Here is a 20,452-nt window from a genome sequence, read left to right as displayed (position 1 = left end):
GAGTTTATCTTCCGCTAACACACTCCGCATATATGTGAACTGTCGTTTGTCTGCATGTTGGATTGTTGGTTATCGTGACATTTTTTTGCAAGAGCCATTACATTTGTTACGCCGAAAAAATCGGATATCTACTTCACGGCCTGTCGGATGCATGAGCACTACACGAGACGTAGCAGTGTTCTATGTAATATATACAAGCTAACCAACAACCTTTCGGTTAACAGACTTCCATTCAGAGCACCTACTTATTTTTTTTATCTTGTGATCTCAGGCGATCTCAGAGCAACTGCAGCTACAGGAGGAAGCCGAAATCATGGAGCGGCGGCTTCGGGCTGCTGACAAACTCATCAGCGGCCTCGGGTCGGAAAACACGCGTTGGAAGGCGGAACTGGGACAGCTCAAAGACCGACGCGTCAGGTTAGTTAATAGTTAGATGTATAAGCTTTCATTAAGTTCACCTCATTCTTCTTACTTTCTAAACTGCCAATTTCCACTTTTAAAATATTTTTCCAACTTAAGGGCAGAAAACGCGGCGACAATTTTTTTAATAACATAATGTCTGCAATAATAACCGTGATTGGATTTGAACCGGCCCTACATTGAACCTTTTTCATTTTTTTTATTCTGTTAATTTTTTTTTTTTTGCTTGAACGCAGATCAAAAGGTTCGTACAAAGTTCTACAAGATTAAAACGTTTTTATGTTTTCTTAAGCTGATAATAACACACCTAATTGTTTTTAATCAAGAGTCGCCGTAAAACCCTAATATATTTATTACAAACACATTTTTCAAAATTGCCTAAGACAAAACCACATTCAACATTCGGTATCGTCTCCTTCGAGCACCGCATGTAAAACCATCACTCCGAATTTTAACGAATTTTAAATCAAAGCCTACCGCCATAAATAAACAGACCTTTACCGAGCTTTCACATTAAAAAAAACAAAAGCCGCACTGCGACAAACGAACGAACGTTTATCTTCTCTTTAGGTTGCTGGGCGACTGTCTGGTGTCGTCAGCCTTCCTCAGCTACGAAGGCGCCTTCAGCTGGGAATTCCGCAACAGCATGGTTTACGAGGACTGGGTACAGGACGTCTCACAGAGGAAGATCCCGCTGTCGGAGCCCTTCAAGCTGGAGAGCCTACTGACCGACGAGGTTGAAATAAGCAAGTGGGGATCGGAAGGTGAGCGGCAAACTTTTTTCTGGTGCTTTGTTTGGAATTGTTGTGTTATTGTAATGATAGATTTCCGTGTCGTACATGCCGCGGCTCGTGGTTGTAGTTGCGAGATTTGAGCTTAGTAAAGTTTCATGCGGTGTATAGCCTCCATGCCTTTCTCCTGGGGTTTGGAAAAAAGTGAAATACTTAAAAGACTATATCAATAACGTTTTTATGTCCCTTTGAGTTGTGAATTTGGCTAGCCCGGGAAAAATTAGCACCTATAATTAAAAATATTCTCATAAATTACTAATTTAAAAAATACAACTTCGCTAGTTGATGTTTGGGCTACTTATACATAGGTAAATAGCAGGCGTCCTCCAAACTTGAAATGGATATCCCTTCTTAGCTTTAGCTACTTTCACCACGCGTAAAATAGATAAAATTCGATTTAAGTCCTGCATTTATTATGTTTTTAGACCTTTAAGCTGTAAACTATATCACGCAAAATTTGAACCGAAATGATAGTCTCCTAGCATATAAGTCTCCTTAAAAAACTCAATTTCACGCAAATTAATGTTTTGGATACTTATATATATATATAAACTGTTGCTACCAGGCATGGTAATATAAATCAAAAACAGCTCCTCTGGTAATTAACAAGCTCCTCCGGTAATTTAACAATTACAATTACCAGAGGAGCTGTTTTTGATTTATACTTATGTCTTCCAAACTTGAAATTAACATACCTTCTTAATTTAGCTACTTTAACCACGCGTTTCTTTTGTTATAAGAATAAATTAATACGTTTTCTTTTCAGGTCTTCCTCCCGACGAGTTGTCGATACAGAACGGTATCCTGACCACCAGAGCATCCCGCTTTCCTCTCTGCATCGATCCACAGGAGCAAGCTCTCAGCTGGATCAGGAAGAAGGAGGAAAAAAACAACTTGAAGGTAATCCGAAAAAAAAGAAAGAGTCGAAACCATGTTTAAAAAAACTTCTTCTTTGATTTTAGACTATATGCTTTATAAACATCGTTTTTAGTATTCGGGTTTTTTAAACTGTTAATTCTTTTTGCGTAAGCTCAGATCAATATGTTCGTATAAAGTGATCAAACGTATTTCAATGTCGAAAATTTCCTTATGCGAAATTATAAAACACGTTGTTTTTAATCGAGAGTCGCCGTTAAAGTTTAATGGTAATATTATAAACGAATTTTCGTTTGGTATATTTCTGAGAATGGTTGTTAACAAACGTTCTATTTGCAAAATTGGTATTCACAAAATTTTACTGCTTGAAACAAAACGAGGTTCTACCGAGATTTGAACTCGGATCGCTGGATTCAAAGTCCAGAGTGCTAACCGTTACACCATAGAACCGTGGTAGTAAAAGAACAACTTGAAGGTAATCCAAAAAGAGGGAGTCGAAACGATGTTTGCAAAACCCTTTTCTTTACTTGAAGCCTATTAATTTATGCTTTATAAACATCGTTTTAACTATTCGGGTTTATTATACTGTTAAATATTTTTTTGCTAAGCGCAGATCAATAGGTATGTTAAAAGTTGTAAAAAATGACCAGTTTTAAATTTCGTATGTTTTCTTATGCAAATAATTACACACTTATTTGTTTTCAATCAGGAGTTGCCGTAAAACCTTAATATTTTATTTATAAACACATATTTTTAGAGAATTGTTCTCAACAAACGTTCTATTTGAGAAACTTGGCATTCACGAATTTTACAGCTTAAGACAAAATGAGGTTCTACCGAGATTTGAACTCGGATCGCTGGATTCAAAGTCCAGAGTGCTAACCGTTACACCATAGAACCGTGGTTGTAAATGGCCGAAATTCTCGTCACATTTTAGAAAGCTCAGTATAGATGTGCATGCCAATACTTATCATTTGAAGTTTACACAATGAGACCACCAACATCGTTTGTTTGACAAGCGTGACAACGAGTGATAAAGTCACTTGTTTACTACTTCAAAATCTAGACTCTGAATCAGTGGTCTCCAACCTTTTTAACAAGCGGCCCCAATTTATATAAATAAAAATCAGAATTTACATTGCGACCCCATTTTGATTTCAGATATGAATAAGATAAATGATGCTGGAACAAAGTAACACGATAGAATATGCGTAAATTAAGCACAATTCCAGAGAACTATGGCTACACATTTGGCCAAAATAATTGATTTAGGAGGTTTTATTTAACATATGAATTTAAATTTAACACACGAATGAACACAATTTTTTTTAATTGTTTTAACAATTAACTACATTTTGTTTTGTTTTTAATCTGCTCATTGGGTTGAACTCCCCAGGTTGGAGATCACTGCTCTAAATGACTCTTGTTTGGTGAATGAAAACTGATTCTTGTTTTAATTGTTGACCAAAATAAAAGATATGAGTATGGGTTTAGTTTTTCAATTTCATTGAAAAATAATACTATAATCGGTGGAACTATATACAATAGATTGTCAATGAATTTTTTCGCACTTTTTCCGACTGTAACAAATCTAAATTGCTTTCCCGCGTAAGGCGCACAAGCCGTGTTTGTTCGTCGTATAGCACGCACACGTACACTTTCAAACTCACGCCGACAGTCGCGTAACAATGGCCATTGTCCTCGACGCAGGAATCGTCGTTCAACAGCCCCGACTTCCTAAAGCAGCTTGAGCTAGCGATCAAGTACGGCTTCCCGTTCCTGTTCAAGGACGTGGACGAGTACATCGATCCAGTGATCGACAACGTACTCGAAAAGGACGTGAAAGGCGGACAGGGACGCGAGTTTGTCATTCTAGGTGAGCTGAGCATTCTTCTGTGTCTGTATGTAGGGCTCTGATATAAATGTTCGCGCTTCTACCCGACGGCGCTAGCTGGAAATGATAAGCCAGAGGTTCTTAAACTTTATTTACCGCGTATCCCCAATTTTTGTTTTTTGCTTCGCGTGAACCACGGTAGGCAACATTTTCAGAGACGACGTCATAAATTGACGTAAAAATTCAAATAAACTTCAGAAATCTGCTGACTTCGGTCCAAAATGTGTGTGAAGTTAAAGTAGCCGAAAACTATTTAGTGATAAAACGTTTAATTATTAATTAAACTTAAAAAAAATCAATTACCTCTTAAATGTACACTAACATTTCAATTAGGCCTCCGATAAGCAAACAAAATGTTTGACCGCAGTTCTGAGTCTTTCTGTTTTGTTTAGAGGCCTTTAATTTTGGAAACGTCCGACCTTTTATCGCTTGTCACCCTTTTTCAAATATTGTTGCATATATTTAAATTACGTCCCGATAAAATATACAACAGAAAAAAAAATATTTTAGTTTTTACCTTATATTGAATAGCGGCTGTTATATAGTAATTTGTGAACACGACGTGACTTGAATACTATAAGGGGCATTGAAACAATTACTGACGAAAATCAAAACTAAATTTTAACCAGTTTGTTGTCGGGAAGAATATTTTGTTTTGGAATGCTTATTGTTTTGTGTTACAAAATCCAGGGCGCTAAAACTGGGTAACACTAATTTACGGAATGGTCGGAACGCTCACAGTATTATTATTAAATACAATAACACTTGACCCACCTTCACCCAAACGCTAACCCCCCACCCTAACTGAAATATTGTGCGTTGGTTTAATAATTGTTTTAACGGGGTAACACTTAAATTAGTGAGCGTTCCGACCATTCATCATTCCGTAGATTAGTATTACCCGCTAAAACTTAGCCAACATTTTTCTTTGTTACCTAATATGAAATTGATAATTTTCGTCTTTCAGGCGACAAGGAGGTGGACTATGATTCGAACTTCAAGTTGTACTTGACCAGTAAGCTGGCCAACCCTCGCTACTCTCCAGCTGTGTTCGGCAAGGCGATGATCATCAACTACACTGTGACGCTCAAGGGTCTTGAAGGTATAGAAGTAAACCTAATATGAAACTTAAAACTATTAAAAAATTAATATAAGATAGTTATCAGCATATCAACTACACACTAGAATTACCGCATTGTGGACATACCTAGAATTACGCGAGCGGTTAAAATAACCGTTTGTCCAATAAAGAAAAAATTACTTAATAATAATTTAGTTTTATTTTGTGCTATTTAGTTTTATTTTAGTTTTTTGTACCTTTTGAAAGACTTAAATCCACACATTCAGCTTCCACACAACTTTTACACTTTTAAAAGCACAAAGTTTTTATTTACAACCACAACTCATTGTTGAAGTTTTTATTTGTTGACAGTTTCACATTAAAATAATCGCATTTGCTTTCTTCTTCCGTCAACCATCTTATTTTGATCAGAATTATTGACTCAAAAATATAAACTAGCTAGTAAGTCAGTTACTAACTGTTGCCAGCTATACTGCAGCAATTATTGTTCCATGATTGTTGTAAAACAAGAGTACAACAAAAGGCTATCCTTTAGGCAATTTTAATCGTGGATAAATTAGATTAGAAGTTGCTTTACGGTGAAAATGACAGTTGGCGGTAATTTAAGGTAAATTGCTTCCCACCTCATACTGCGGTTATTGTAGAGTAATTAAAATGTACATGCTAGATGGTGACCAAGGCTTGGGAAAACTAATAAAGTTTCAATATCAACTGTTAGAATCAAACAGGTATATATCTCCTAAGCGGAAATATAAGCGACCTAAAATAAAAAAAAACTGTCAACAAAAATGACCGCATCGGTAATTCTAGTGATGCTGACATTTTTAATTATAGTGATGCTGACACGGTGTTTTTCAACTTTTTTATTTTGTTTTTAATCATACGAGTCTATATTACAAGATTTCCCAGGTTTTTTAGTTGCAAACGATAGTATAGTAGTAGAACCTCGAAAAACGCATAAAAATTAGATGCAATTATTTATCGGACAAAATTTGTCTTTCAAAGGTCACTCATTTAAAGCGCTTAGTAGCCACCAGGCAGCACTTTGTCAAACTTCATTTTTACAGTGTTTTTCGCTTAGATCAACTGCTGTCCGTCATTGTCAAGTTCGAGAGGAAGGAGTTGGAGGAACAGCGCGAAAGGCTGATCCAGGAGACATCCGAAAACAAGAAGCTCCTCAAGGACCTGGAGGATTCACTCCTCAGGGAGCTAGCCACATCCAAAGGTCGGTGGTCGGCCGCTAAATGTATGATCTTAGACTTGGTGGATAGCGAAAAAAACCGTTATGGTTATTGTCTGCCTTTCACAATATAGTGTATATGTTGTTACCTCGTCACAAGAACTTTGGTTCTAAATGTTATTACACGCGTGACTGTACTAATCCTAACACACACAGGAGTATATTTCCACCACTTGTTTCAACGCGAAAACTTTTCATTTTGTTAAAATTATATAAGTAATATGAGTAAGGTTTTTTTCAAATAAATTCGATGGTTTAAATGTGGAATTTAGTTTCAAGTTTCGTGATATACACTTTCTCCTGTATATAGCCGCAACTTCAACTTTAGCTTGTATAATTTTCGGACGTGATGAGTGACTGTGTTTATGTTTCGCGGCAGGAAACATGTTGGACAACACCGAGCTGATTGAGACGCTGGATGAGACCAAGTCAAAAGCCACGGAAGTGTCGGAGAAACTGGCCATGGCTGCTAAAACATCGGCCGACATCGATAAACTCCGTGACGGGTAAGACCACTTTGGCAACTAACTAAGATTTTTAAAACGCTGAAGAAATGTGTCTTTATTTTGGTATTCACCGCTAAATGCGTTTCTACGCCTTTTGTATGGCTACTTCGAATTGAAATAATACGATTCAGTTTTATCTTTAGTGTCGTTCACATTTTTATATAAAAACATTATATAAAAGTGTTAACATCTTTTATGATAAGCATGCAGTCGAAGCATATGTTGTTTATGACATCTCTCTTTACTGCCTTTGAATTCTCACTTCAACTAGTCTGATAAATGTGTACCCGTACCTATAGTTCGTATTTCGCCACGAAGCGCCATATAATCCTTGTTCCAGATTCTGTCGTGAATATGAAAGAAAAATCAAATAACGATTTTACTCGATCTCCAACAGCTACCGTCCCGCTGCCCGTCGCGGCGCCATCCTTTTCTTCGTGCTGTCGGAGATGTCGGTGGTGAACAACATGTACCAGTTCTCCCTCAACTCCTTCCTCGACGTGTTCGACTTGTCGCTGCGCAAGAGCTTGCCCGACTCGATCCTGCACAAGCGCCTGCGTAACATCATCGACACCCTCACGCACAACATCTACAACTACGCCTGTACCGGTAAGTCGCTATATAGTTTCTACAGTTTATTGCACGGAGCAGGGCAGAAAGGTCGGGCAGAAGCACCGACCCGGATTGATTAGGGGAGGGTTTCTTAACCAGGGGTGCCCGTACCCCTGCGAGAACTGTTCCAAGGGGGTGCGGGGATGCTGGCTAAGATACAGAAATGTATTACTGATTTTTTTCTTTGCTCAGTTAAATGTAAAAATAACTCTCATTTTGGTATTGTGTTGCTGCGTTATCTGTTACTTATATAAATATAAAATTACAATGGTTTTGTTATTTAAGCAATTCTAGAAAGGGGTGCAGCTAGGAAAAATGTTAAGAACCCGATTATGGTATCGGGTAAACTTTAAAAAGCTTTTGACCTTCACAAGTTACAGTTTCGAGCTGGCATTTAAAAGAATAGATTTTGTGGAAAGGCAAGTTTCCAAAACTCACGGTCGTGTTTATCAGCTGTTACTTGTATAACAACACACAAATGGGCACTTATGACGCGCTTCCAGTATTGAAATCTTAATCCCGAAAGTGACCAATGACCATGTAGTTATTTTTGCGCAAAGTAAAAATTCTAAAAAGGTGAAATACCACAAAAAAATGTTTAACAGAATAAAACTCAAAGTTTAAAAACCGGAGTAAAACCAGGATCAGACATTTTGTTAAAAGAATATTTATTTAGCCTAATAGTAAAGTAAAGTGAAACCCTATAAGTAAAGTGAAACACATAACAGTGATCGACAAGCTAAAACCTGCTGCCAATGGTTTTGGATTCCATAAAAATTCCCCCTTTTATATATATTTTTTCCGTTATTATTTTGAACTACCGCTTCACCTTTTCATCGCCGTGTTCCAGGTTTGTTCGAGAAGCACAAGCTGCTCTTCTCCTTCCAGATGACGATCAAGTTGGAGCAGGATCAGGGCAACATCCGACAGGAAGATCTGGACTTCTTCTACAAGGGAAACATCGCCCTTGAGAAGAGCAGGTAATGGGTGCATCCAGATTACGTCAGGACACTTGATTCATCAACAATAATCCACTATACGCAAGCAATTCAAGTAAACGGAAGTGTTTGATTCGCGGTAAAAAAGCAACAAACCACTAGAGTACTAGACTGAGTGCGGTTGTTGTTTGTTTCGTCAGGTTCGAATTTATCATAAATGGCGCAACAATGGACATAATTTTAAGTTGTAGTAAAACAGTGGGCTGGTTCAAATAGGGTTATTCATTATAACCCCATTAGGATTCCAATTTTTGCTCTATTGGTAAGCTTCTCGAAACATTTTTTGTGCACGATAAAATTGCCAAAAAAGAAAAAGATTTTTTCAAACTTGTCGCACAGTTAATGTTTTAATCTCGTTTATTAGAATGTTACAGTTAACCACTCAGCAAATATGCGAGCCAGGGTGCCGCGAACTATTTATAATTTTGTAGGATGCCGCAAGCCAAAAAAGGTTGGGAACGACTGCATTAGAGTAAATATTTAACATTTTTTACTTTAAATTTAGGTTACACTATGTGCGTTTTGTTCTTTTTTGTTTCTGCTTATAAACAGAGGTTGTGTATTTTTTTTACACCCAACTAATTCAAACGCTCGATTGCACAGTAGAAGCACGTAAAAACGAAGCCCTAAACACCCTATACGTTCCCACCTACAGCCGGCGCAAGCCGCACGACTGGATCCCGGACCAGGGCTGGCAAGACATCATCGAGCTGGCACGCATCCAGCAAGAGACCTTTGGCACGCTGCCAGACGACGTGGACCGCAACGAGCGCGCCTGGAAGGAATGGTACGACCACGACACCCCCGAGTCCATTCCCATTCCTGGCAAGTACAAGGAAAACGTGAACGACTTCAGCAAGCTGTGCCTGCTTCGGTAAGTTGACATTGCTCACAAAAAATGCCTTAAAAAACTTTATTTGGCTGCAAAATGTGGCTTATATGTAATTATAATATTAAAAAGTTGCCATTCCTCTTTAAGAAAAGCTTTAGACAAATTGATTTGTTTCGCGTGTGCTTACAATATGTGGCATAATTATAAAAAGGGCTTCAGGAGCCGAACGATGGAAGGCTGTAAACTTGCAAAAATGCCAAACAAGGATTTTTGCTTAACCCGTTCAGCATAAATCAAGTTAAAACAATTGCTTTGTTGTTAGTTCTGTGTTTGTTTTTTATGCTTTGTTGTTGTCTGTGTAGCCTATTTAAGAGTTTAGGAATAAATATAAAAAAGTAACATGGTAGCTTAATGACACTTCTGTGTAATCACTAAATATCCCTAAAAATAATTACTCCTTTACACGAAAAGCATCGCAGACTAACCGAATATTTGGATAGCTGGTGTATTAAGTCTCAGTTAAAAGAATTAGGCATATTGTTAGTAGCGTAAGGTTGTTCTGTCATGTCGTTTTACCTCCCACGCCCATCCGTCTCGCGACTCACCCACCCCACACCATACCTAACCGTACTTGGAAAACCGCCCTAAACATACACCCGCCCTTTTTATCGCAGCTGCTTCCGCGTGGATCGCGTGGTACGAGCGGTCACCAACTACGTGATCGTGCAGGTGGGCGAGAAGTACGTACAACCGCCGATCATCAGCTTCGAGGCCATCTACGAGCAGAGCAACCCGTTCTCGCCCATTGTCTTTATCCTCAGTCCTGGCTCGGACCCCGCCAGTGACCTTATGAAGCTAGCCGAAAGGTGGGCGATCTTTTTAGCTCCTGCTTTTTAGTGGCGCTTGATCGTTAAGTCTAAACCGATGACCTCTGTTTTTTGTTTGTGTTCTTTTACTTCGATAAGCTTATGTTTATTCTAAGTTTGGAGTAAAAGTATAACGTAGCCTAATTGGTGTTACCGCTCCACTAACTGTTTAAACGCCCGTTTTCGTGAAAAAAACTTACTCTGTTTTAATTCAACGAAATGTATAATGTTTCTAGACATCGCTTTGAAAACTACAAATAATCATTTTGGGTATTTATACTTTTTCCATAATAAAAATGGAAATAGGCAGCACAAGTAGTTCAATTTATGTTACGATTTTCGATCCCGGATTCCAGTAAACGTCTATAAAATGACAATCAAGGCTTGTTTACGTTAACCGTTAGTGATAAGTTAAAGCGCAGGGGTTAACAAATAACCCTTTCACTTAAACTACGTCAGGTCTGGATTCGGCGGAAACCGGCTCAAGTTCCTGGCCATGGGTCAAGGTCAGGAGAAGGTCGCGCTTCAGTACCTGGACACGGCTATCGCTCGCGGTCAGTGGCTCATGCTACAGAATTGCCATCTCCTCGTCAAATGGCTCAAGGACCTCGAAAAAGCGCTCGGACACATCCAAAAGCCGCACCCCGATTTCAGGTAAAACTGTATGAAACGATTTAGGTCAGTGATTCCTAAACTGTGTGCATCGAGAACTTGTCATGTGTGCCGCGAAACTTTTGTAATTTCGAGAAAAAAAGTTATTGTATTACCAATAGACATACACGCAAGCATTTTAGACTTAAATACGCATTATCCATTACAAATCAATAATTTTGAGACATTCACATACAATTTGTCGTGTGTTAAGGGCGATTGTAAAATTACTCTATTGTTGTTCTGTTAAGAGTGTGTCGCGAAAGATATTTTCAGTGTGCCCCGAGCCAGAAAAGTTTGCGAAACACTGTTTTAGGTGAATATCTTCCTAGACAAGTCTCGTTGAAGCAGTTTGGCAAGCGCTTGCGTATTCGTGCGTCATTTGATAAGTTTGTCCCGAACATAAGTGTCCCTAGAAATCTATCTACTGTAAACAATGCTAAAGTTAAGCGCGGATTGTAATTCGATGATTTGCAGAATGACTTTTTCTTATCGATATTTTCGGTACATCCTCACTTTTTTGAAAGTTATAAAATATAAAAACAAATAAATACCAACGACAAATAGGTCGAGTAAATCGACATCATCTTAATGAAGTCATTTCAAAAAGTAATTGTATCATCATCAGTTGGAATGATTTTTTGGGAACTGAAGATGATTTACCCGACCTAATCAGATCCGTTCATATAGTGTACCCAAAATTAAAATTAATTTATACAACTAAATATGTGGAAATATGAATTTTCCCAAAAAAATCTTTCACTTTATTCATCTTTTATACTTCCTCATACTGCTAACCAGCAAACTCGTTTGTGCCAAAAATAATTCTTTTTTTTTTCTAGAAAAACAGCATTTACATTTTACAACATCATACATACCAACATTGTTTTTACTCGTGTTATCCAATATACCCTGTTATCCCAAACCCTCTTTTCACACTGTCACCGCTCTCAGATTGTGGCTGACCACGGAGTCGATTCCCGAGTTCCCGATCGGCATCTTGCAGAGGTCACTCAAGGTCGTCACGGAGCCTCCAAACGGCCTTAAGCTGAATCTTAGGAGCACTTACCACAAGATAACCGCCGCCATGTTGGGAGAATGCCCGCACCCAGCCTACAGGTGATGACTTGAATTGAATAAATCTTTCCTTTAAATAGGGAAATCTATGTTGTATGTTTTGAGGATTCTGTGTTGAAATGACAGTTAGCAAGCGTGTCATCCTATCAATTTTTTTGTGAAGTATTCTCTTACAACTTGATAAAATACAAAAAATTAGAGAAGTGCACGTCTTTTAACGTATGGTTTAAATTGTTTGGTCTGTTTTTATTTTAAGTCCATTTGGTAGTTTAGAATCACTTGTCAACTTCTTTTTAGACATTTGGTAAAATAATTAACCCTATAATATCTGCCTTTGACGTTTGCAGATCCCTCGTGTTCGTGCTTAGCTTCTTCCACGCAGTGGTTCAAGAAAGGCGAAAGTATGGCAAGATCGGTTGGAACATCTCCTACGACTTCAACGAATCAGATCACTCTGTAAGTATATACCACAATGTGTGTTAGTATGTAAATGGTTGTAGAGATGTCTTGATTTAATGAGATTTAAGGTTTAATTTAAGATCTTCCGCAAATTGGCGATAACGATGCTCTTCAAAAAAGTAATTCTTTGATATTAACTAATTTAATGCCGTCCTTTTAACCAGGTGTGTATGGACATTCTAAAGACCTACCTGACCAAAGCTCAGGAGCTTGGAGACGAGAAGATTCCTTGGGGCTCCTTGAAGTACCTCGTTGGGGAGGTGAGTCGTTATTTTCGTACTTATTTTACTAATAATTGCCTATCGTTTATACTTTATATAATAATTGATTCCAGCCATTTTGTCAGTTGATTTTAATTATATATTTACGCTTATATAAATAAACTGCCGCAAAAGTAGGCATAATATGAATTAAAATAGCTCCTCTAGTAAATATGTCTGTTGACGAGTTCGGCGTTATTTACTCTGAAGATGGCCTGTTTGGGTTGTCGAAACGTCACAGAAACTTATATATTTGGATAAAAACCAACAGGGAACATTATCTCGGCTCCTAATTCACGGTTCTCCGCCTCAATCTCGTAATTCATTTTTCACAACGCTTCCTAACCCAGGTTATTTACATTTGTCCGTCTCGATCTCTCATGAGAAATATTTCAATTTTCTCAACGCTTCTTAACTCAAGTTATGTACGTTTGTCCTTCCCGATCTCTTAATAGGAAATATTTTAATTTTCACAACACTTCTTAACTCAGGTGATCTACGGCGGGCTTGCGATTGACAACTTCGACTTAGGTTCGTTCAAACGTCACAGGACTTTTAGATACTTAGATAAAAACCAACGAAGAACATTATCTCGGCTTCAACTCTATACGTTTGTTTATGCCACTTTTTCCCAACTCAGGTAATGTACGGCGGGAGAGCGATCGACAACTTTGATCGTCGCGTGCTCACCAACTACATCGACGAGTACTTCGGCGACTTTATTTTCGACGCCTTCCAGCCTTTCCACTTCTACCACAACGAGGAGGTGGACTACCGCATCCCGGAGGACCAGGGCAACAAGGACAGCTACGTGGACTTCATCGAGGGACTTCCGCTCAGCAACACGCCCGAGGTGTTCGGCTTGCATCCCAACGCCGAGATCGGCTACTACACCCAGGTAAGTGTGATTTGGTGTTGCTCTACATGTTTCTAGTGATTTGCAGTTGCGCTGCGCTTTCGTTGACTCGGGTTAAATTTTCTTGGCCAGTCTTTTACTCTATGATTTGAGGTTTCTGGAAAGCGTTACACATGCAATATAACTCATGGCAAATTTACACCTCACAAATCGGAAAAAAAAACAGCTCTACAACGTAATCAAGATTATCAATTCTGCTTTGATTAAAAGTAAAACAACAAAAATATATATAATATAATACACATATTAAAATAAAACTAGTATTGTCTGTGTTATGTATATTTAGAATTAACAATGGTTTACTTTCGGCTGATCAAAATTTGTGTTCAGTTTAAATAAAATAATGATCTCCAGTGTTTTTCCATCCATCCGTTTCTCACGTCCTGAATTACGGATAAATCTGATGCCAACATAATAACCAAAATGTTTTCTGGGTATCCTTTTTGTTGATCAGTTGAACTATTCTAATTTACATAAATATTATTTCAATAAAGAAAAAACTAAAAGTAAATTAGAAAGAAAGGTCAAAAGACTTTACGAATCCAGTTGTTAAGAAGCCTTCAAACGCTCTGAAAACTACGCCCATTTAGTTCTTTCGAAAGTTTTCTAATCTATATGTACAAGTTTGGCGCGCTGCAGAACCGCCCCTTCCCAGTGCTAGTTAACGTGAACGATTGTTTGACAGGCCGCGCGATCAATGTGGGAGAACCTGGTTGACCTCCAGCCGCAGACCGGTGACGTAGGTGGCGGCATCAGTAGAGACGACTTCATCAGCAACGTCGCCAAGGACATACAGGTGCGTTATCGGGTCTTTAGTGTGTTGTACTTTGATTCACAAATAAATCGTTAGGTTTGTTCAAAGTCAAAATTTTCGCTTAGGATTTTTAACGTGTACTGTTTTTTTAACAGTAACAAAATGAACAAAAAATTTTAAGAGGAACAAAATGATTTCAGTTTGTTTTGTTATTGATACAGAGGTCTCTTACAATGATACGTTTTTAAATTTTAAAGGTTGTTTTACAGGATAAATAGACTTCGAGTAAACAAAAACCAATCTTAACCTACTAAAACTGACTTACTTCTTATGTCTGACATTTCATTGAACGTTCGAGCGATTCCTCTTCCAGGGCAAGATCCCGCCGCAGTTCGAGCTCGACAAGATCCTGCGCAACTTGGGCACCAACATCTCGCCCACTTCGGTCGTGCTTCTTCAGGAACTAGAGAGGTGGAATAAGCTCATTGAGAGGATGGCAAAATCACTGGTCGAGCTGCAGAGGGTGGGTTTACGGAATGTTTGTTGTGTTGCCCAAACGAGATATATATGAAATGTCGTAATAAGGGAAAAGGAAACTGCATGTCTAAGACTAGAAGAACTGGCCAAGATGGCGATCAGGTCCTTGCCATATCAAATGTGTTAGGTAGTCTTCCTGCCGCTATATGGTGTTCTATTCTCATACGAAGGCGTGGTCATCATATAGTAGTAAGATTTCTACAGTCAGAGTTACTCTACACATATTTCTAAAACGTCCCTTAATAAAAAGTGATGTAATCACGTTACTGGGAATATTTTCAGCGCTTGAGTACAATATTACCACACTAGCGACCAGCGCCTGTGTATAGAATTTTTTTGTTTTACTATGTATCGCTTAAGATATTTTGTTTATAAAATGGCTAAAATAGCAGCGGAATCAAGTTTTAATAATGGCGAAATCAGTGAAAACAAAACCGCCAGACTTTTAAGTCAATATTTCTTTAAAGACTTAACATGAATAGAAAGCTGCGAATTGAAAATTACTGTCAACTCTTTTTGCCACAAATTTTCAGGTGAAAGGATGCAAAACAAAATATCAAAGTAATTCAAATGCACTCCAATTTACCAAGCAATAATGTATTTTAAACGCACAGCGAAGTACCTCTTAAGTCGGCGAAAAAAGTAAAAACACAATATCGTTTTTCAGGCGCTTGCCGGCGAGGTTGGCATGAGCAACGAGTTGGACGACGTGGCGCGGGCGCTCTTCAACGGACAAATCCCCAGCATCTGGCGCAAGCTGGCACCCGACACCCTTAAGTCGCTCGGCAACTGGATGGAGCACTACAAGCGACGCTTCGAGCAATACACGGGCTGGGTGGACTCTGGCGAACCGGCTGTTATGTGGCTGTCAGGTACTTTGTGTTTTAAACTAAAATCTTAACCAATGGTTCATAACTAGGGGGTCCACAAACCCTCAAGGTTTGATTTCCAGAGTTCTACGAGTGCATTGATCATTAACAGAAGTTTTCTACAATTTTATGGCAACGTTTTTTGGCTGCAACCTCGAGAATTACACATTCCAATTCGACTACAATATGCATTTCGTAAAGTATAAATGTGCTGGCATAGTTTTTAAAAATAAACAATTAGGGTCGTTTGTAATGCACTAAGGGGCCCGTAAGCTCGTTCTAAAATTGTTACAAGTAAACAAACATTACGCTCCATCACTAAAAAGTAGAAAAACAGAATTTGGGATTCAAAGAGCGCATTAAAAATTATACGCCTGTTGTTCAAAATTAGCTAAATTTTACCCCTTGGGCGCGCAGAACAAATTAACCAAACCTACTCCCATTACAAGAATTTTTTCAACTTGTTCCAGGTCTTCATATCCCCGAGTCGTACCTGACCGCCCTGGTGCAGGCCACCTGTCGCAAGAACGGCTGGCCGCTGGACCGCTCCACTTTGTACACGCAAGTCACGCAATGGCAGACTGTCGAAGAAGTGTCGGAGCGAAGTCACCAAGGTAGAGTTCTGGTGCAATGTATAATATATGTTCGCAATATAAACCAGAAGCCGTCGGACCTTAAAAGTGCATGTCGTGCAGATTTTCCTGTTTATGTAAAATGGTTTGAAATTTAAAACTCTATTTATACCAAAACTGTCGTTAGATTACACTTATTTTTTTAATGCATAGCCAAAAGTATATACAAGCGTAAAAATTTCGAAAATAGTTTAACGGTATAGATACAATGATACTGAGCATATTTACGATCGCTGTTGCCATAATTCACCATGAGGCTCAAATTTTGCTCAGCAATGATTAACATTACTATACCCGTAAAAAATCCGATTTTATATTGTTATTAAATTGTTATTAAACGCATTTATACACGTAATATTTGACGTTGTAAAATATTTCTCGTACTTTCTCGGTGGAAAGTCATATGCCTGTCTTGCTTGCAAAGTCATAAAGGTAACCAAGACTCAAAAACATTATTTTGACCACACCAGGTTGTTTCGTGAGCGGTCTGTACTTGGAAGGAGCCGCATGGGATCTGGAAAACTGCTGTCTCATCCGTCCTAAGCCCAAGGAACTGGTCCAAGAACTTCCTGTACTGAAAGGTAATAAACTGTTTTTTTTGTGTGTCTAAGAAGAAAACTTTACGATATTACCTGACTTTTGATTTTGTGTTGTAATTTTTTACGTTATGCGAAACAATATTAATCAGCAAATTGTGTCCTATTAATAAAATGAAAGCCGCAACACCTGCATTCTTCTCAATATATACAACTCTGTAACCAGAACACTGGCGTCTATTCGTTGCATATAATTTTGTATTACAACCAAACAAAGCGTAAATAGTGTCTAAACTAGACTATTAAATGTAAATTAAAATCCTGTGGAAACGCAAGGTGTCTGCAAAATGAAAATGTCAACACAAACACTATATGTGATGTCCTAACAATTGAAAAAAAGTAAAAATACGCAGTTTTTTTTTTAAGGATTTTTTCAGGCCAGCTGTCGATTTGGCCGACCCAAATGATGACAAATAAGTGCTAAGTGCTTGTCTAATTTTAGCTAAAAAAACAACAACATGTTTTCTGAAAAATTTTCAGTGTAATACAATTCATCCCCTCGATTTTTTGGCAGAATTCGTGAAGAGCTATTTTGCTGCCCCAAAATTTTCGTCGATTGACGGGGGGATGCATTGTATTACATTGAAAATTTTATCAGAAAAAAAATTCTTTTTCTGATAGCACTTATTTGTCTTCATTTGGGTCAGCCAAATCCGCCACGAGCCTAAAAAAATCTATCAGAAATAATGTTTGTCCAGTTTTGTCCGAATATCCGACTGGCTTCGGGAACCAAACAGTATTGTAAGGTGTCCTTTTCGCTTTACAGTTATCCCGATCGAGGCACACCGCCTTAAACTGCAGAACACGCTCACAACCCCGGTGTACACGACCTCGATGCGCCGCAACGCAATGGGAGTGGGTTTGGTGTTCCAGGCCGATCTCCACACAAACGACCACGTCTCCCACTGGGTCCTGCAAGGGGTCTGTCTCACCCTCAACTCTGACTAGACGTTTTCCGTTGTGGTGTGTGTTTTTGTGCGTGTCGACTGTACGTTTGGTGTTGCTTTCGGACAAGTACCTGAAGAACAAACTAAATGCCTTGCTTTTTTAAGTTTTGAGTTTTGTTGGTTTTAGATCAATGCCATATTTTTATACAAAATGTTTGGTTGTTGCGAACTTTTGAACTATAAATTGACTTTCGACTATCCAACTTATTAATCTCCTTTTGGTATAATTGCCGTTTTTTTCATGTATGCGTTTTAAATTTATTAATATAGATTATTATATACTAAGAAATTATAATTTGTATGTTTTGACAGATTACTTTTCCCCGGCCTTTCCTTTCTCACTGTGAAACTGTAAATAGTAGAGTTTAAAAGATATATGTTTTTTACCCTGCGTTTTATGTTGACAGATTTTAACAATAAAGTTGTCGCAAAATTACAGTTGCTTTTGACAAACAAGGTGGTTGCATTTAAAGTTTATCGTATTGTGCATTGCTAAAAAACTTCTTAGAATCCTCACTGGACAAACGTTTTTCCCAGAACAGACCTAATTTCTATAATCACCTAAAAGTGTTATAACATTTTTTCAATTAAAAAAATTATGCGATTTTATATTTTCTTAAAATTAAGGGCATATTTTACCCTCACCAACCCTATATGAATTCCGAAATATTTCTTTTTTAATATAATTTTGCGAAAAAATATATATTTGCGGCATATAAAAATCGTAAGTATACGATTACATGTCTTGTCCCAACGCTTTGCATCCCATGAAAACCTGATTTTTTTAAAACCTTTAAACTTAAAAAGTCCAACTGTCTCGGATTGATAAACAGACCCTTATCTACAAATTATTTGGCCAATAAATAATTTCACCTTTACTTGAACTTTAGTAGCAAACACATAATTTTACTGTACTAGCTCTATAACAACATCCCCAAAACACATTTTCTCCCTTCCCTAGTTTGTGCATATTCTGATCTGTCTAAATTTCTTGCCACAAACGTTTTTTCGGCAAGAGTCAGCAAACATACATTGACGCTGGTTGCGTTAACGAGAATAGTGAGGGGTCCGTTTTGCCCAGTTTTCCGGTACGAATGCGTGAATTTGCTCTAAGATTTCTGATTTCCGTTCTTTAGTGTAGTGTTTTTTTTTTCAATTTGTAGAAAATCTTTAAAAAAATAAAAGCTACATTTCACCAAAAACAAGAAAATTAATATCTAAACCTGAATATATTTTTTACCTAAGGCAAAAGCTAAAATATTGATATATTTCGCAAAAAGAAAATCAGAATTTATGTAGGCAACAAGTAGAGATACTCGATAATATCGGATCGGAGCCGATACCCTATAAGTGGTGGTAGCCTATGGGTACCGAACCTATACGAAATTGATGTAGGATTCTATTCATGTTTCGCAATCCAGAGCAGCAATTTTACCTTGAAAGATATTTTTTAAATTTGTAAGACTTTACGTTAAACGCACAAGTTTTGACTAACAATCTAAAATATCAGGTATCGGCATTGGAATAAAATGAATGTTAAAAAATTTATAAAACTTAAACATGTTACGGTATTTGTTCCAGGTTATTAGGCCAAAATTGGTACTACAACTTTAAATTTATAACAAGTATTTAAATTTGTATTTTGATCCTAATCTTTCAGTATTTTCATGAATACTTGGCAAATTTAGAATCAGTTGTAAGAGGTTTTTTTTACTGCAGTAAACAAATAAAATTTAGAATCGGTCCTAAAAATGGTTTAAAATCTTAACCTATTTAAACTAACTAAAGGTGCTACTAAATATCAAAGCTGGCTGTATCTATTCAGAACCGAGTTTTATCAATGGTTTTATTTCGACACTTTAAAACACACACACACGTTTTGTCCGCCTCGAAACGGGTAAATAAGCTTCTCGACCAACCGTTGAAAAGTGTACGATAATTTCCTATTTTTGTTTTAAAGAGTAGACTTTCTCACCACTTATAAACAAAACGCTACCAACATCAAAATCTACCATAACACGTAAATCCCAATTGCTTTACAGAGAATAAGCAAATAAAATACTGCAAAAGTGTGGAGGGGAGGGTTGCGCGTCAAGCGACGGCACGAAAGTAGTAAAATAAACTTTGAAAAGCAGCAAAAATCCATTCCAATCGGGTGGGCGACTGCAAAGTCGAATACAAAGCGAGTTGTCAGACGCTCGTTGAGTTGATTGGACGGATAAGCAAGACGGCTTAGTTCGACAGGTGAAAACATAATTTCGCGGGCAATTTGGGTACATCATAGACGATAAGGCCTACGCTCCATGTGCCATTTGCCTGCGATAAATACAACGAGAACAACAACGACAAATCACGATGTGTGCTAGTGGTGTTTTCAATCGACGGGAAAATCGAAATATACCAAATCCTCAGATTTCGCATTGGTATACAGGAATAAATTGCCGAACCGCTGAAACCAAATTCCCGCATAATCTATTGACGATCGCACGCAAGTATATAAAACAAGAACCCCCGTTGAAATGTCAAACTATTTTAGTTTAGTCAATTGATATCGCATCGCATACAAGTCAGTGGCAACCGCGAATAAAGGTCGCACGATTTGCCTTGGGGGTGAAAATGGCCGGCAGTGACTCGTCGG

The 20,452-nt window shown here is 37.9% G+C and overlaps 1 protein-coding gene and 2 non-coding genes across 3 annotated transcripts in view; 1 reads left to right on the top strand and 2 right to left on the bottom strand.

The window, feature by feature from the left end:
* Positions 1-18,239, top strand: part of LOC146147080 (dynein axonemal heavy chain 10-like) — a 72,903-nt gene extending 54,664 nt beyond the window's left edge. Inside the window, exons 72-93 of the mRNA XM_083387677.1 lie at positions 272-417; positions 991-1,184; positions 1,978-2,111; positions 3,798-3,963; positions 4,949-5,083; positions 6,144-6,287; positions 6,682-6,808; positions 7,206-7,417; positions 8,271-8,400; positions 9,074-9,292; positions 9,925-10,116; positions 10,576-10,770; positions 11,722-11,886; positions 12,192-12,300; positions 12,468-12,563; positions 13,204-13,461; positions 14,165-14,275; positions 14,607-14,756; positions 15,438-15,642; positions 16,110-16,253; positions 16,742-16,852; positions 17,634-18,239. Of these exons, the coding sequence (XP_083243803.1) occupies positions 272-417; positions 991-1,184; positions 1,978-2,111; positions 3,798-3,963; positions 4,949-5,083; positions 6,144-6,287; positions 6,682-6,808; positions 7,206-7,417; positions 8,271-8,400; positions 9,074-9,292; positions 9,925-10,116; positions 10,576-10,770; positions 11,722-11,886; positions 12,192-12,300; positions 12,468-12,563; positions 13,204-13,461; positions 14,165-14,275; positions 14,607-14,756; positions 15,438-15,642; positions 16,110-16,253; positions 16,742-16,852; positions 17,634-17,815 (3,525 nt within the window). The 3' untranslated portion in view covers positions 17,816-18,239. The remainder of the gene's footprint in view (positions 1-271; positions 418-990; positions 1,185-1,977; positions 2,112-3,797; positions 3,964-4,948; positions 5,084-6,143; positions 6,288-6,681; positions 6,809-7,205; positions 7,418-8,270; positions 8,401-9,073; positions 9,293-9,924; positions 10,117-10,575; positions 10,771-11,721; positions 11,887-12,191; positions 12,301-12,467; positions 12,564-13,203; positions 13,462-14,164; positions 14,276-14,606; positions 14,757-15,437; positions 15,643-16,109; positions 16,254-16,741; positions 16,853-17,633) is intronic.
* On the bottom strand, positions 2,466-2,537 carry Trnaq-uug (transfer RNA glutamine (anticodon UUG)). Its single transcript has one exon. It is a non-coding gene; the product is annotated as a tRNA-Gln (tRNA).
* On the bottom strand, positions 2,916-2,987 carry Trnaq-uug (transfer RNA glutamine (anticodon UUG)). Its single transcript has one exon. It is a non-coding gene; the product is annotated as a tRNA-Gln (tRNA).
* Positions 18,240-20,452: the final 2,213 nt, after the last annotated feature.

This window comes from Ascidiella aspersa, chromosome 4 (assembly GCF_963924565.1).
Source record: "Ascidiella aspersa chromosome 4, kaAscAspe10.2, whole genome shotgun sequence".
In the NCBI taxonomy this organism is placed as follows: Eukaryota; Metazoa; Chordata; class Ascidiacea; order Phlebobranchia; family Ascidiidae; genus Ascidiella; species Ascidiella aspersa.
This window is presented reverse-complemented; position numbering and strand designations above follow the sequence as displayed.